At 35.7% G+C, this 16,592-nt stretch overlaps 1 protein-coding gene across 1 annotated transcript in view; it reads left to right on the top strand.

Annotated features, from left to right (window-relative positions):
- Positions 1 to 16,592, top strand: part of ISOC1 (isochorismatase domain containing 1) — a 49,792-nt gene that overhangs the window by 15,118 nt on the left and 18,082 nt on the right. Inside the window, exons 2-4 of the mRNA XM_036742418.1 lie at positions 6,723 to 6,842; positions 6,945 to 7,148; positions 7,349 to 7,465. Coding sequence (XP_036598313.1) covers positions 6,723 to 6,842; positions 6,945 to 7,148; positions 7,349 to 7,465 — 441 coding nt within the window. The remainder of the gene's footprint in view (positions 1 to 6,722; positions 6,843 to 6,944; positions 7,149 to 7,348; positions 7,466 to 16,592) is intronic.

Genomic DNA, 16,592 nt, shown 5'->3' with positions numbered 1-16,592 from the left:
CTGCCACTTCAGAATTTGTTGGGAGGCATTATTTTGACATTGTTTAGAGGGAAATTTGTTAGAGCTCAGGTGAGTCCCTGCTTTTGCTCTGCCATCTGGGCTCTCCCCTGCCGCAAATCTCTTGATACTCAATTTCATTCTTCTAGAAGATGCAAAGATCATTTTTTCCCCCTAAACCGTAGGTATAACTGGTCTTCCTGCTTGGTGAGCTCCATGGATGTCTATTAACTCCAGGATAAAATGTACAATAATCTCTTTGGCTCTTAAAGTGCTTTGTGACATTTTCTATCTTTTCTAGCCATCTTACATTTTCCTCCTCTCTCTGACTTATAATGGCTTACTTTCAGTTCTTCATTTCCTGATGTTTTGCCTTTAATATTGCTGTCCCCCATGCCTAGAATGCTCTTCTCCTTCACCTTTGCCTCTTAGTTTCCTTACCTTCCTTACAGACCCAGCTCACATCCTCCCCTGCTCTAGAAGACCGTTCCCAGTCCTCTCACCCTCTAGCTACTACTGCATGCCTCTTTCTAATTTAATTAGAATAATATCTTCTTTATAATTACCTTTGCCTTCTCTGTATTTATCTTCTATGCACCTAGCTATTTATTTACATTTTGTCTTCCCCATTAGAATATATTTTTTTGAGCAAGGGATTGCTTTTTGTGCCCCCCCTTTTAAATCCCCATTGTTTAGCACATAGTAAGCACTTAATAAATATTTTTTGACTTACTGTTCAATTATTTAAATAGCCTACTTCTTGTTTTGTTGTTGTAATATCAATACTAAAGATATATGCACCAAGTGGTATAGCATCCATATTCTTAGAGGAGAAGTTAAGCCAGTTACAGGAAAAAATGGACAGCAAAACTATACTAGTGGGGACCTCAACCTCTCCCTCTCGGAGTTAGATAAATCTAACCACAAAATAAACAAGAAAGAAGTTAAGGAGGTGAATAGCATTTTAGAGAAGTTAGATATGATAGACCTCTAGAGAAAATTCATGAACCGATGCTGAGTGAAGTGAACAGAACCAGGAGAACATCGTACACGGTAACAGCAACACTGTGCATTGACCAACTTCGATAGACTTAGCTCTTCTCAGCAATGGAGTAAGCTAAGACAATTCCAAAAGACTTAGGATGGAAAATACTATCCACATCCAGAAAAAGAATTGTGGAGTCTGAATGCAGATCAAAGCATACTATTTTCACTTTTTTTTTATCCTCATGGCTTTTCCCTTCTGTTCTGTTTCTTCTTTCACAACCTGACTAATATGGAAATGTGTTTACATGATCGCACATGTATAACCTATATCAGATTGCTTGCTGTCTTGGGGAGGGGGTTGGGAGGGAGGGAGAAAAAAATTTAGAACTCAAAACTTTATAAAAAATGAATTTCGAAAACTAACTTTACATGTAATTGGAAAAAACAGGATTCTATTTCAAAGAAAACATTATTGGACTTCTTCCTAAGTGATGGCATGCTGCTCTTACTGTTGCCCATAACACCATACACTTTACCCTGAGCCTGGGCTACCTGGAATGTAACATTGATGAGATCTAGACCACCTGTAGTGTTGGGTGTAATGACTTTGCTCAGCTCCTTGCAGTCCTGCTTAGATGCCACCTGCCTTCCTCACAGGCCACACAGTTGTTGTAAAGAGAATTGTTTTTAACAAAATTTAAACAAATTTGTTTTAACACTTTTCTTCATCTTCCTCACTAGAGAAGAAATATCTTTTACTCTCTCTTTCCCCAACTCCCACTTTATCTTATTTGTTCTTAACTATGTAGTATGGTTTGGGTGACTGTAAGAGTTTCCATTCACTCTTGCCCACATAACATGTAGAGATGTAGCTGAAAGGGCCTGCACAGACATTGCATCTTGAGAGCCCAGAATTCCTCCGTGGCCTCTCCTCTGTAACCTCCCTTGAATGATGCAAATGGGACTAGGGCTTTAGAGAAGGCATTAGGCTTGGGTAGGACTGAAGGGTCTCTGCTGTCTTGGAACTGAATTATCCTGTGTGGTTAGCAATATTTGCACAAGTCACAGCTGCCTCAGTTTACTGTTTAAATTTCGCCAGTTGCTTAGCCTACGCTTGCATGGTTAGCTGTGTGCTAGGGGAAACCTAGAGCTAAAATCTGAAGGCATTCTGTAGGAGACTATGCCCAGAAAGTAGGATTTAAGTGCCCAAGGCAGGCCAGTCATACAGTTTATGAAGCTCTGTGAATGTGTGTGTAGATCTAATCTCTCAACTCATTTCCTTTAAGTATTTCATGCCCTCTCTTGAAGATCACCATCAGGTAACTAGCTACAATGGGAATTCACCTTTATGGGACCAGGTCTGAATAATTCATCTCAGTCACCTAAAAATGGAGGCAAGGGGGAAGATGGTTATCTTCATTTGGAGCTTATATCTGATTTTTCTGACTATAATAATAAGTCCTCAGAGAGCTCACTAAATCTCTGGAGCTCAGCTGCAGAGAAGGTCTCAACATTGGCTCTAATAATTTATCAGGCTTGAACTTCTTACTCAACCTACCCAGTTCCTTGGTGGTGAAGGCCAACTGACCTTATATTTCCTCAGTGGAATAAACCACTCTCCCAGGAGAGTTAGTCTTTTTTTTTTTTTAAATCACCTTTTGAAGTTTCTAAGTTTCTTACTCATTTCCATTCTCATTCTTCTGTCTGATTTCTTTGATCTCAGCATGATGCATCAAAACTGGAACCTCTGGGTTGGAGAGTGTATTCTGGTCTCTTATCTGTGACTTGTCAGTCTTCAGCCTTGTCAAGAAAGATCTCTATTTTTGCAGCTGCTGTTATTTGCCCCTCAGCTTTCATTGAACAGTTGCTAAAACCAGAGAACTTTGGCTCTAGTTTCTGAATGCAATGGTCAAGTTCTCTTGCAGTCTTATTATGCTGACAGTCTAGTCTCTGCAGAATAGTTACCAACAATAAGGGTATTCTGGACATCATGCTTTATCCTCTCTTGAAGCTTCTCCCAACACCCACTGAGCTACAAGCTTGATGTGAGCAGGAGCCAGCTCCTATCCATTGAGAGGATGTCTTAAAAGGGCTCTTTTGATTCTTCTGATGGCCTCACCCTCCAGACTTACAGTACTCTTCTTCCAATTCAGTCATGATTTGAGTGACAATGATATTTCATCTCAGTTACCAAATACACCAAATTTTAGTGGCAGATTTGTCACCAGTACTTTTTTGGTTTAGGTTTGATAATGAGACAAAATGCACTAAGCAAAAAAAAGTTAAGTTAGTTCTAACATAGCAAGGATATGCAACAAGGACATAGTGGGAATTGGCTTCTGTTGATGTCTCCTGATCACCCCACCCTGTGTCTGAGTATGATCTGTACAGCAGTGCTGGGGGTGGTGATTTACTGTGTCAAGGGATTGTCTTGACTTACATCTGGACCAATGGGGAGAGGAGTCTATGGGGAAAACCTTGCTAACAACAATATTGGTCTTGTCACATGAATATTTTATGTATTTTTAAATATTCATCCATTCTATCAAAGTCACCAATTTTATTGTCATATATTTGGACAAAAAGGTTTCTAATGTTGTCGTTGTACAGTCATGTCTGACTCTTCATAACCCCTTTGGGGTTTTCTTGGCAAAGATGTGGTTTGCCATTTCTAATAGTTTCTTTTATTTTACCTTCATTTTTTATGAATTCTCATTTTTTATACAATTTGGTTTTACTTTCTCTGTTTTCAATCAGACTGGTCAACAGTTTAGCTGTGTTATTTCTTTTTTTAATCTTGTAGTTTTATTTATCAATTCACTGCGGTTTTCTTCTAGATTTGTTAATCTGTTATTGCCATTTCAGAATTTCTATTTGGTGTTTTATTGGGGATTTTTAATTGATGTTTTGTTAGTTTTCTTACTTGCATGTCCAGTTCATTAGTCTGTTATTTCTGTCTTTTGTTAATTAGTATTTAGTAACAGAAAATTTTTTCACTAAGGATTACTTCAGCTCCATTTGGTATATTATTTCATTACTGTTATTTTCTCAGAGGAAATTTTACATCTTTTTCATGATTTATCTTTGACTCACCATTTCTTTAAGGTTAAATTATTTAATCTCTAATTAGTTTTTATCCTTTCTTTAAAGGCCCTTTACTGAATATAATTTGTTGCATTGTGGCCAAAAAAGGAAATTGTGTTTATATATTTTCTTTTCTGTGTTTGTTAAATTTTTATGTCCTAGTGGATTGTTAGTATTGGTAAATTGCTATGCCCAGCTGAAAAAATATGTAAACTCCTTTTGTCCCCATCAACAAACCAACAATCTTTTAAGCATCTGCTGTGTGTCAGGGACTATGCTATGCACTGGAGATATAAGTACAAAAAATGAAATAATATTTGTAGGGAGCTTAAATTCTAATATCATTCAGTAATAATCAGAGATCTAACATCTAATTTATTCTATTCATGTTCTTTTTCTTGTTTATCTTTTTGTTAGATTTGTCTCAGTTTGAAAGGTATATATTGAGTTTCCCCACTAAAATAGTTTACTATTTCTCCCTGCAATTTGATTTAACTTTTGATTAATTTTTCCTTTAAGTATTTAGATGCTATGAGATTTAGTATAGATATTTGTTAAGTATTGATATTCTTTTCTATTGTTCCTTTAACATCTTTTCTTTGCTTATCTCTTTATCTACTCTTTTTTACTTTGTGTTGTCTGAAATCATGATTGCTACCTCAGGGTTTTTGAGCTCACCTTCGGCATGATTGATTTTACTCCAGTTCCTTTTTAATTTCTACGTGAACCTTTATGTTTCAAGGATGTTTCCTGTATATAATGTATTTTTGGATTCTTCCTTCTAGTGCATTTCTTGTCCTTTTCCATTTTATGATGAGTTCGTCTCATTCACATTCACAGTAATGATTGTTAGTTGGGTATTTCTCCCCATCTAATTCTCTTGTACTTTTTCCTCTTTGCCTCCACCCTGCCCTTACTCCCCTTCTTACAAGAGGTTGTTGAAAGATTATAGTTTGTTTAACATTAGTGATTTCTAATTGAAGCTACTTGTTTTGTCTTATTGCCTCTTTTCTTTTCCCCTTGCCATTCCCACACCTCAGGTTTTCATTATTTCTTTCCTTTATATCCCCCTTTCACACTCTTACTATATGACATGAGTTTGTTTTGCTTATGATAGTTCCCTGAATGTGTGTGTATGAGTGTGTGTGTGAAGAAAGTACCTTATAAACTTCAGTGTAAATTAATGTATGTTGTTATTCAAGGTGACTGTAAAGGTTGTATTCCCCACCCAGTACTAATCCTTGAGGTAACCCTGCAATACAAAAACTTGTCAATTAGCCAAGGCTTTCTCCTTGGGCAGCTAGGTGGCACAGTGCCAGGCCTGGAGTCTGGAAAACCTGAGTTCAAATTTGGCCTCAGGCACTTGCTAGCTATGTCACCCCGGGCAAGTCATTTACCTTGTTTGCCTCAGTTTCTTCATGTGTAAAATGAGTTGGAGAGGGCAATGACAAACCACTCTACTATCTTTACCAAGAAAACCCCAGATGGGGTTGCCAAGAGTCTGACTTGACTGAAAACAAATAAACAACACACCCTCCTTAAAGGCTCAATTGACATGAATTCTTGTTATCTGTTCCTTTAGTGGGATCTGTCATTAAATGTGGCCGTATCAAATAAAGCAGCATGATTTTTAAAAAAATCTTCGTTGGATTTTTGCATTGTCCTAATACGTATTTAAGAACAGAGCTATTGCTTTAGACTTTTGTTCTTATGGTGTGTTGCAGGTCATTTAGCAGTAGTTAGAGGTTTCTTTCAAAAGTGAAGCACCATTAATTAAAAGCTTTTATTCCTCCCATATTTGCTGTCTTCCTAAAAGTTGAATTTTTTTAATGTTAAAAGAAAGTCTTTGTTTACCTTGATGAAAGAAGGAAAACTCATGTAGAGAAAATTAAAAGGAGTTTATTTAAAAACACCTGGGTGAAAACACCTTGGTGGGATGGCCACAAAGAACAGCAGGGGTGTCAAACTGCCAACTGCTTTTTATTTATTTATTTTTTTCCAGCTGCTCTTTAAAGACAGCTTTTCTAATACAGGCAAGATAAATCCTGATATGTACAGGTTTTTTAAAAGGGGATGGGCTCGTATTATCTCAGAAACAAGTTTACTATTCAGGAAGATGCATATTTCTAAAGAATGATGGGCCATTGGGCTTCAGCTCCTCCTGTATTGCCACGTCATAGGGAAATGAGGCTAAAGGGGATGGGATGAAAGCCCATGTTGCTATGTGCTGATTCTCTGGTAGGGAATGGGATCAGAGTTCATGCCTGCAGGCTGGCAGCCTCTCCAAACAGATTGATTAATGCTAGGTGCTGACTAGCAGGTACATACCAGAAGACAAGCCAGACTGAAATCAATGGGGTCACTTAGGGCACAAATTTCTATATTGAAAAGTTCCTACTTTTTGTAATTCCACTTTGTGTGTTCATTAGCAAAGCAATATTTTTCTGGTTTTCTCTCACTTTTCTAAGCACTTCTTGCTCTGTCACAGTTCATTTCAAATTGCCAGTTTCCTGTTTTTGTCTTTCATTTTTAATTCACTGCTTTTAAATTCACCTGCTTTAAGTTTTAAACTTTTAAAATTTGTTAATGAATATATTCCAGAATTAAAATTCGAAAATGAACTGCTAATTTTTTTCCTCTTTTTTTTTTTCCAGCTTACCACACTGGGAAATCTTACACCTTCAAGCACTGTATTTTTTTGCTGTGATATGCAAGAAAGATTCAGACCAGCCATCAAGTATTTTGGTGATATCATTAGTGTAGGACAAAGATTGGTAGGTTTAAAAAAATAATTTGTGTGATGTATTAAATTCTGTTTAGTTGAGAGGCATAGTATATCTTTTTGGAAAAAAAATTGTTCTTTTTTATTTTTGCAGTTGCAAGGGGCGCGGATTTTAGGAATTCCAGTTATTGTAACAGAACAGTACCCCAAAGGTCTTGGCAGTACTGTACAAGAAATTGATTTAACAGGTGTGAAACTGGTACTTCCGAAGACTAAGTTTTCAATGGTAATACCAGAAGTAGAAGCAGCATTAGCAGAAATTCCTGGAGTCCGTAGTGTTGTCTTGTTTGGAGTAGAAGTAGGTATTTTTCATATTAAATGTTATTGTATTGATTTGTATTTATCTTTCAAAATGTGACCTTGACAAGTAGAAGTGCTAATTTGCGTTTATTAAACCTATTTATGTTTAGTTTTTTATTATTTTAAGAATAGAGGGGTATCAAAACAACTAATGTTGTTTTTTATTGTTCTGTTATAATCTCAACACTTTTCTATTAGACTCATGTGTGCATTCAGCAAACAGCTCTGGAATTGGTTGGCCGAGGTGTTGAAGTTCACATTGTAGCTGATGCCACTTCATCAAGAAGCATGATGGACAGGATGTTTGCTCTTGAGGTAACATGACCTCTTTCATATCTGTACTTAATTGATATATCTCTTGTAGTAGATCCTATCAAATTTTTCAAGCAAACCTGATTTTGAAACAATGTTTAACAACCTAATAACAACAGCTCTATATTATTATATTTGAGTTTAGAATTGTTGGGAAGGTAAAAATTTATGTGAATTCATTTAGGGCTTCACCACTATGTCCAATGTAATCACATTAAATAAATGATTGCTGATATCCTAAAGAACAGACTGACCTCACACCATAGTCCTAACTTGAACATCCTATGCCGTACTGTTCAGGTTTGTTGAGACCAAAAGCTGTTGTGGTATCATCCAAGTATGTACTCTTAAAGGAGTTTAAAAGCAGTGCATTAGGAATGCAAAGTACCTGTGCTCTTGCCAGATTCATGCTCTCACCTCTAGACAAACACTGTACTCCTTTGACATCTGGGAATTAAATATAGCTCTTCAGTCTTTGGCCAGACTAAATATGACTGCAAAATTGAAAGAAATTAGTAAACAGAGGGGAGAGTTATGATAAAGCAACTTTTGGAAAAGATGATTCTTTTCACTATAGGTTACATCTGATGGGAGGAAGACTAGAGGCAAAGAAAGGTAGAGTTATGTAGGTCATTGGTAGAAAACTTCAAGGTAGAGAGCTTCACTGTACTGCTTATAGTTCTCTAGCATATATAATATATAACAGATCTTTATATGTATGCTGGGATTGAAGTCTCTGAAGAAAAATAATTTCAGTTATAGGGCAGTACTGCGCATAAAAATATACACATGAAATTTGAGGGTTTTTTTACTAGTATAGATAGGTACAATCCTTGGTCTTTGAGAAATTATAAAGTAAGTTTAAAAAAGATGGAGGCGATAGAATTATTCATTCAACATTTTATTAAGCCATGATAATGCAGAAGAGGGAGTATTATCCCTTCCACCAAGAGGGGTAGAGAAGAGTGGAGTTCTAGGAATTTTAGACCGCATTTTGAGGTCTAAGCTGTGTTGCTATAGAGAGAGGATTATCAATGGGTCAAAGAGGAAATAAATAACATGGTCTCATTCCTACCTTGAACTCTACTAACTACCACTAACCCCATCATTAGGAAGAGAAAGAATAGGGAAAGTATAAATGAGCATATGAAACATGCCTATTTATGAAATAAAGTTCCTATTCCATTCTTGTTTAAAGTTGCTGTTAAAACCGTTAAGTAGTAATGACCTAAAAGAGTGAACATTCCTTTTTACCCACATGTCATAGTGGAAATGATTTTAATACAAATGAGATTGAATAGCTGAGACGCTTAAGTTCCAGTATTTTATTTTTTTCCAATTACTTGTAAAAACAATTTTTAACATTCACGTAAAAAAAAACTTTTGAGTTCCACTCCCTTCCCCCCTCAAGAAAGCAAGCAATTTGATATGGGTTATACATGTGCAGTCATACAAAACACATTTCCATATTAGTCATGTGAAAGAAAACACAGACTGCCCCCCCCCCAAAAAAAACAAACCACACACACAAAAAAGTAAAAAATGTATGCTTTTATCTGCATTCATACTCCATTAGTTCTTTCTCTGGAGGTGGATAGTATTTTTCATCATAAATCCTTCAGAATTGTCTTGGATATTGTATTGCTGAGAATAGCTAAGTCATTCATAGTTGATCATCGTACAATATTGCTGTTACTGTGTACACTCTTCTGGTTCTTCTCACTCCACTTTGTATCAGTTCATGTAAGTCTACAAGCAGGTTATTTTAAATAAGAAGACTGAAAATTAGTTTGCAGAAGAACATTTTCTTTGAAAATTTGAAAGATTTGTGAGTATTTTTTCCTTTGATACAGTCTGTAATGTTCCTTCACTTTCTTACCCTATGTAATTCTTATTCATTCCTAACCCTGCTCAGTGTTCTATGGATGAATCTGAGGATTCAAGATTTGGTAACTGGTGGTCTCATCAGTAGAGACAGGGAAGTTAAAAAGAAGGAGCAGGTTTGGGGGTTAGTCTTATTACTGAAAGTATGTCTGCAGCTTCCTACTCTTTGATTTTTTTTAAGAGTTTTTTGGGGGAAGATGTGACTGTTCAGGTTGCTGGTCCTCTATGAAAGAGATTTCCCCTACAAGCTATCTCTACTGCTTGCACGATTTATACTGTGTCAGTGCCGCTGGAAATGTAAGCTTATCCTCATTCAACAAAAGTTCTTTTTTCCTAACACACTGTGGTTCTCATTCTCTTGGTGCTCCTATAATTTAAAGCCAAGCCCCCAATGGACTACAAGAGAAGGTCATCTTGATTCCTTGGTTACCCTTTGACCCTGGCCTTAGAATCAAGAGGACCTATGTGAAGAGAATGCCCTCCATCACAAGCAGGTCAGACACCAGCAAGAAACATTAAGAACTGCTAGAAAAGTCTTATCAGTCTTAATAAAGTAATGATTCTTAAACCAGAACAATAGATCTGATTATAAACTGAGCAATATCTCCACTGATGATTAAGCATAGCTGGGGAAGAGAGATAGAGACACACTCTTCCACTTCCTCTCCCTCTCTACATGAAGGAACTGAATGTTCCTTTGTTATCTACTCGCATTAATGCCTCATTTCCTTTCTTTCCCTGTCAATCTTATTCAAAGGCTGCTAGAAGGGCTCAGTCTTTGCCTAAAATAATAACTTTAATTTCTAAGCTATTAAAATAGTATAAAACCTATTGGCCAGCTAAAACCCTAAGCTATTTGTTGGATTTTACTTAATACTGACATGTCAGTATTTTGATAACTCCTGTCACAGGGACTATTGATTTTCTTACTGTTATTTTTAACATAGAGTTAGAATGTAAGGATGTTAGGAGTAACTCTGGATTTTTGAAGGCTATGATAATGAAGTATAAGCTCTGACAGCTTCTAAAATGCTTGAAAGACTTCATTTTTGACCCCAGAAACAGAACAGCTTAACTTCACAATTAGGATGATAATTATATTTCCCCCTCTCCCCCCGTGGGGAGTAAATTGAAGAAAAAAATTTTAAATGGTCTTCATACCTTTCAACTTCTGTGACAGTGGCAGAGGGTGCTAAAAATAGATTTTTAATCCATCAACAAACTTTAATTTGACTATTCATACCCTAAATGTGAGATCCTAATCCAAAGACCGATGAGTTGATGTGGTATTAGAAGAGCTGAATCACATCAATCTTAACAGTCTTGTTATGAATAAAATTAGAAGAAAGGTCGGGCTCCATCTTGAATGTAAAATTTCCATTTTCCACTTAACAATATTAGGCCTTTTGTCCTCTTATCTATTCACCTCTAAAAGAGGCCTCATCCTTTATTACCAAACCCAAAGAGGCGACTCTGGGTAATAGTGATAAGCATCATCTCCTTAGTAACAAGTAGGGTCCAAGTGGGAGAGCAATTGCATTTTGGAAAGCTAGGTGACACAGTGAATAGAGTGCCAGGCCTAGGGTCAGGACAACCTGAATCCAAATGTGGCCTCGGACACTTATTAGGTTTGTGAACCTGGGCGAGTCATTTAACCCTGTTTGCCTTAGTTTCCTCATCTGTAAAATGAGCTGGAGAAAGAACTGGAAAACCATTCCAGTGTCTTTTCCAAGAAAACCCCAAATAAGGTCACAAAGAGTTGGGACAGGACTGAAACGACTGAACAACTGCTTTTTTAAAGTGGTATAGTAAGTGGCAGCTTCAGGAAGCTTTTGGCTCCAGAAATGAAATGGTCATTTGATTTTATCGTCCCTAGGGTGGACATACACAACTTCCTCTGATTAGCTGCCACAACTATGATTGCCACAGTGGATCTTCCAAAGACTTGTCTCTGAACAAGCATGTTTCTCTCCTTAATAGCTTGCCCCCTGAAGTTTCCTATGGATCAGGGAGTTGATACATCCATTAGTATTCCTTCATATAATAGCAACCTGGCTGCCAATGTACTTGTCACCCCACCTCCTTTCCAGGTCACCACAACATGGCATATGACCTGCAGTCCCTCTGAGATACTACCACGATGATCATTCGGGGAACCTTGACCTTGGCTCTAGGCAAACCCATCCCAAATTTACTCAAGTCTTAATACAGAGATCTGAGTGGCTGGTGTCAAATTTCTCACAAATTTGGCATATCCATTAAGAGACATAGTTTAAGTGGTTGAAGATCTGCAACTAACTAGTAGCATGGAGTAGTAGGACTCTGTCTACCAGAGTCCGTTGATATAGGGGATAGGCCACTTCTTAAAAAAAAAAACCAAAAAACCAAAACAAAACAAAAAAAACCTCTCCTAGAGACTTCATTTAGCTCAAAGTTTTGATGTAACTTCCAGGTCAGTTGGGTACAAAAAGATACATTAAGCTTCAGCCTGTCCCCAAGGCTTTGCCAGGGAATCACTATGGGTAACATAGATGCAGGGAAGTTGTGCTTAATTGAATCAGCGTATCCTTGGGTAAATATCTTTTTCCTGTTCCTTAAAATATTCATTCCCATGCTATAACTAAGTAGCCAGTTCACTGATAAGTATAGTAAACAGCATAGGGCCAAGTCCAGATTCCCACACATCCTTTTGTTAACTGTTAGATGGATTATGAGTGCCCTTCTATTACATAAGAATTAATTTCAGTCTAAATCTTTGGAATGAATTCTGGCATAAATCAAACCACAAATCCATTTAAGAACTTTACTATAGTCAATAATATTCATATGTAAGCCTTTTAGATGAGGGAGAGTGATAGATGAGCAAAAGGTTGTGAGGAAAGAGGTTTCTCTGGTTTATTTCATATTTAATAAAATGGAGTGGGCCTCAGAGCAAATTGATTATCAGTTGAGTTCAACAGTTCTGTACCTTGAAATCGGGAATTAAAATTACAGAATCACAGTTTTAGAGCTGGAAGGGATCTCAGAGTCCGTCTAATCCAACCCTTATATAAAAGGAATCCTGACTAGAACATGACCTGACAAGATTTTGTCTACCTTCCACTTGAAGACCTCCAAGGAGTGGCTGTAGATTCCACTTCTGGAGATCTGTAATTGTTAGGTACTTCTTCCTGACATGTAGCCTACTTTTGCCTCTGCACCTTTAACCCATTGCACCTTGTTTTGCTTTCTGAGACCACACAGAATGAGTCTGTTTCCTCGCCTTCATGTCAGCCCCTCAAATATTTGAGGATACTCTCCTTATCCCCCTTGAATCCTCCAACCAACCTCACATGACACTGTCTCAGACCTCTTTGCCATCCTCATTGCTCTCCTGAGGACTCTGTCCACGCTGACAGTGAATGTCCTTCTTAAACTCTGGCACCCGAACTGAATACAGTTCTCCAGATGAGCTCTGATGAAGACAGACTACTTTCATCTCACTATTCATGGAAGCAATGCCTTCTCAATGTAGCCCAAATTCTCATTACGTTTTTTTTTGTTTATATCACCCTCATGATTCATATTGAGCTCACAGTCCACTGAAAAGTCCAGATTTTTTTCAGAATGAAAACTGTCAGATCATGCCTCCCCATTTTTAAACTTTTTAATTTGATTCGATTTATTGTATTTAAGTTTAAGACTTTATATTTATTGTTATTGAATAACATCTTATTAGATATCAACTCTAGCCTGTGAATATACTTTTAGAATCCCAACTCTGTCATCCAGTATATTAGCTATCCTTCTAGCTTTGTGTCATCAGCAGATTTGATGACTATGCTAGGTATACCTTTATCCAAGTCATTGATAAGTATGATAAACAAACAAGGCAAAACACATATCCCTAGGGTATTACAGTGCAATCTCTGCCATGCTGATGTTGAACCATTAATAACTGCTTTTTGAGTCCAGCTGTCCAGCCAGTTATGAATTCATCTGATTTTATTGTCCTCTAAACCATCTCTTCATCTTGTCCAAAATAAAAGTATGGGATCCTTTATGAAAAGCTTCACTAAAACCTAGGTAAACTCTATCCACAGCATTCCCAGTATTTACTGCTTTAGAAATGCTTTTGAAAAAAGGAAATAAGGCTATTGTGATATGACCAAAATAAAACTATTAGGGATTGGAGGTGAGTTATAAACACCTACATATGTAAAGAAGGCCATAGAAAGAAGATTGTATGTGAAACTGTGAATCATATAGCCTTTTAAATATATATATATGCGTATATATGTATACAATTTTTAAAGTTTCTTGCTATTTTCTTTCTGTTCTTTATTTGCATCACTATCATTAATCCTTTACTCTTCCCAAATATGTCCCCTTCCCCCCAAGAAAGAAAAGAAAAACAATTCTTTGTAACAAATAGGCATACTCAAACAAAACAAGTTTGTATTGTATTGGTTGTGACTGAGAACATGTCTCATTCTGCACTTGCAGACCATGACCTCTCTACCAAAGGGTGGGAAAATATAATTGTTGTCTTTTAGAATCCTATTTTGTCATTGTGTTACTTAAGGTTTTTTATCTTTTCAATGTTGTTTTCCTTTATATTATAATATATAAAATTGTATACTACATAATAGCTTTTCTAGCCCTGCTTGTTTGACTGTATCAGTTCTCAGAAATCTTCCAAAGTCTCTCTGAATCTGTCCCCTTTGTAATTTATTATCAAACGATAACATTCCATTTTAATTAAATTTTATTTTTTTCAGTTAAAAAGCAATTATTTTCTCTCCCTCTCACCTGCCATACCTCAACTGAGAAAAGGGAATCAAAACCTCTGTAACAAATATATGTAATCAAACAAAATATAATCTCACTGGTCATGTTCATGTATATATGTTTCATTTCGCACATTGAATACACCTAGGTGCTGAGTAACATGCTTCATCACTGATCCTCTGGAATAATCCTTGGTAATTGCATTGTTCAGTCTTCTAAAATTAACTTTACAGTTGTTTGTTTAAAAACAATATTTTTGTTTTATTACAAAGTGTTCTTGTAGTTCTACTCATTTCACTCAGTTCCTACAAGTCTTTATAAATTCTTCTGAAGACATCCCTTTTTCATTTCTTATAGCACAAGGCTACTCATTACATTTATATACCATATTTTGTTTAGCCATTCCCCTCATTTTCAGTTTTTTGGTGTCACAAAGAAAACTACTATAAATATTTTTATACATAAGATCTTATTGTTTTCTTTTGATTCCTTTTGGTGTAGGCCTAATACTTGTATCACTGGATCAAAGATTATGCACATTTTAGTGAATTTTGAGCCATAGTTACAAATTGTTTCACAGCTCCACCATCACCAAATGCATTAATATGCCTTTTCCCCCCCCAGCCCCTCTAACATTTGCATTTTTCTTTTTTCATCAGCTTTACCAATCTAATGGATATGAAGTAGGAACTCAGGCTTGATTTAATGTGCATTTTGCTAATTATTAATGATTTGGAACATGGTTATTACTGTTGATAACCTTGGATTTCTTCTCTTGAAAACTGCATGTTCATGTCCTTTGATTCTTTATTTTTGGGGGAATTGCTCTTAGTCTTGTACATTTAAATTATGTCCTTATATAACTGAAGAAACTTTTTATCAGAGAAATTTGCTTCAAATGTTTTCCTCCAATTAACTGTTTTCCTTCTATTCTTTTATTTATGAAATTTTTTTTCTTAATTTTGTGTAATTGGAATTGTCCTTTTAGTCATCTGTGATCCTCTCTATCCCTAGTTTGGTTATGATCTCTCATCCTATCCTTCCCCACCCCCATCCCCATCCTTGTTCTTCTATTTTATTTATGATGTATCTTTGTGTATCTAAGTCATATAATCATCAGGTCCTAGTTTTTTTTTTCCTTTGGGTGCTCATTCATGTCTTGTTCAATTTATTTTGCTGAAATTAGGTCATTGTTTCTTGTTCTATTAATCTTAGAGTTTATATTTTTGTAATTATGCTTCCATTTCAGTTAAGTTTCACTAGTTTCTAAAAGTTTCCTTTATTTCTTCATTTGTTATGAATTCTTTTTATTTTTGATACTGTTAATTTAGTTTTGTGGGTTTTTTTTATCAAATTAACTAATGTTTTATTTTATTGGTTTTAAAAACTCCCAGTTTTACTTATTAATTCCTTTATGTTTATCTGTTTTTAGTCTTCACTTTTGTTAATATCTATCTTCTTTGATTTTTCAGAATTTATGTTTTAGTGGGGGAATTTTGTTGTTTTTTGATGTTGTTGTTATTGTCATCTGCTTTATTTGTTGGTGACAGTATTTAGAGTTATGAATTTTCCCTAAATAACTGATGTGGCTACATCCAAAACATTTGGTATATACTGTCATTATCTTCAGTGAAATTATATATTGTTTCTACAGATTATTCTTTGACCCACCAATCTTTAGGATTAAATTACCTCAGAAGAGCTGTAATAAATATAATTTTTATTACATTGTGACTAGTAATACATTTTTAATATTCCTGTTTTTGTTCACATGTGAGGTTTTAATGCCCTAGTTCATGGTTAATTTTTGTAAAAGTGCCATGCATAGCTGATAATTACATATAATCTTTTTTAATGCCCATTTAGTATAATCACCAGAGGACCTTCTTTCCTATTTATTTTTTTGTTAAGATTTGTCTAGTTCTGAAAGGGATACGTTGAGATCCCCTACAATTATTTTATTTCTCCCACTAATTCATTTAACTTTTCCTTTAAGTATTTAGATTCTTTGTTATTCAGTGGATATGTTTAGTATTGCTATTATTTCATATACCTTTCAGCATAATGTAGTTTCCCAGTTTATCTCTTTTAATCCCATATATTTCTACTGTTTCTTTGTTGTAGATGTCTTTTTGAGTTCAGCTGTAGCAAAATAGATTTTGCCTCAGTTCCACATTTTAACCTTTTGTGGATCTCTGTGTTTACAGTGAGGTTCTTGTAAACAACATATTGTTGAATTCTGCTTTCTAATATATTCTGTGATCCTCTTCCTTCTTATAAATGAGTTCATCCCATTCACAGTCACAATAAAATTTCATTTTGTTTATATCCTGTAATATGTTCATCTATTCCTTAATTGGAGCATATCTACTTTGTTTCTACTTCTTTCCTACAATAAAAGTATTGCCTTAAATATTTTTGTATATATGGGCCCTTTCCTTTTCTCTTTGATCTCTTTGGTATATATGCCCTGTAG

Source organism: Trichosurus vulpecula, chromosome 1 (genome assembly GCF_011100635.1).
Source record: "Trichosurus vulpecula isolate mTriVul1 chromosome 1, mTriVul1.pri, whole genome shotgun sequence".
Lineage (NCBI taxonomy): Eukaryota > Metazoa > Chordata > Mammalia > Diprotodontia > Phalangeridae > Trichosurus > Trichosurus vulpecula.
This window is presented reverse-complemented; position numbering and strand designations above follow the sequence as displayed.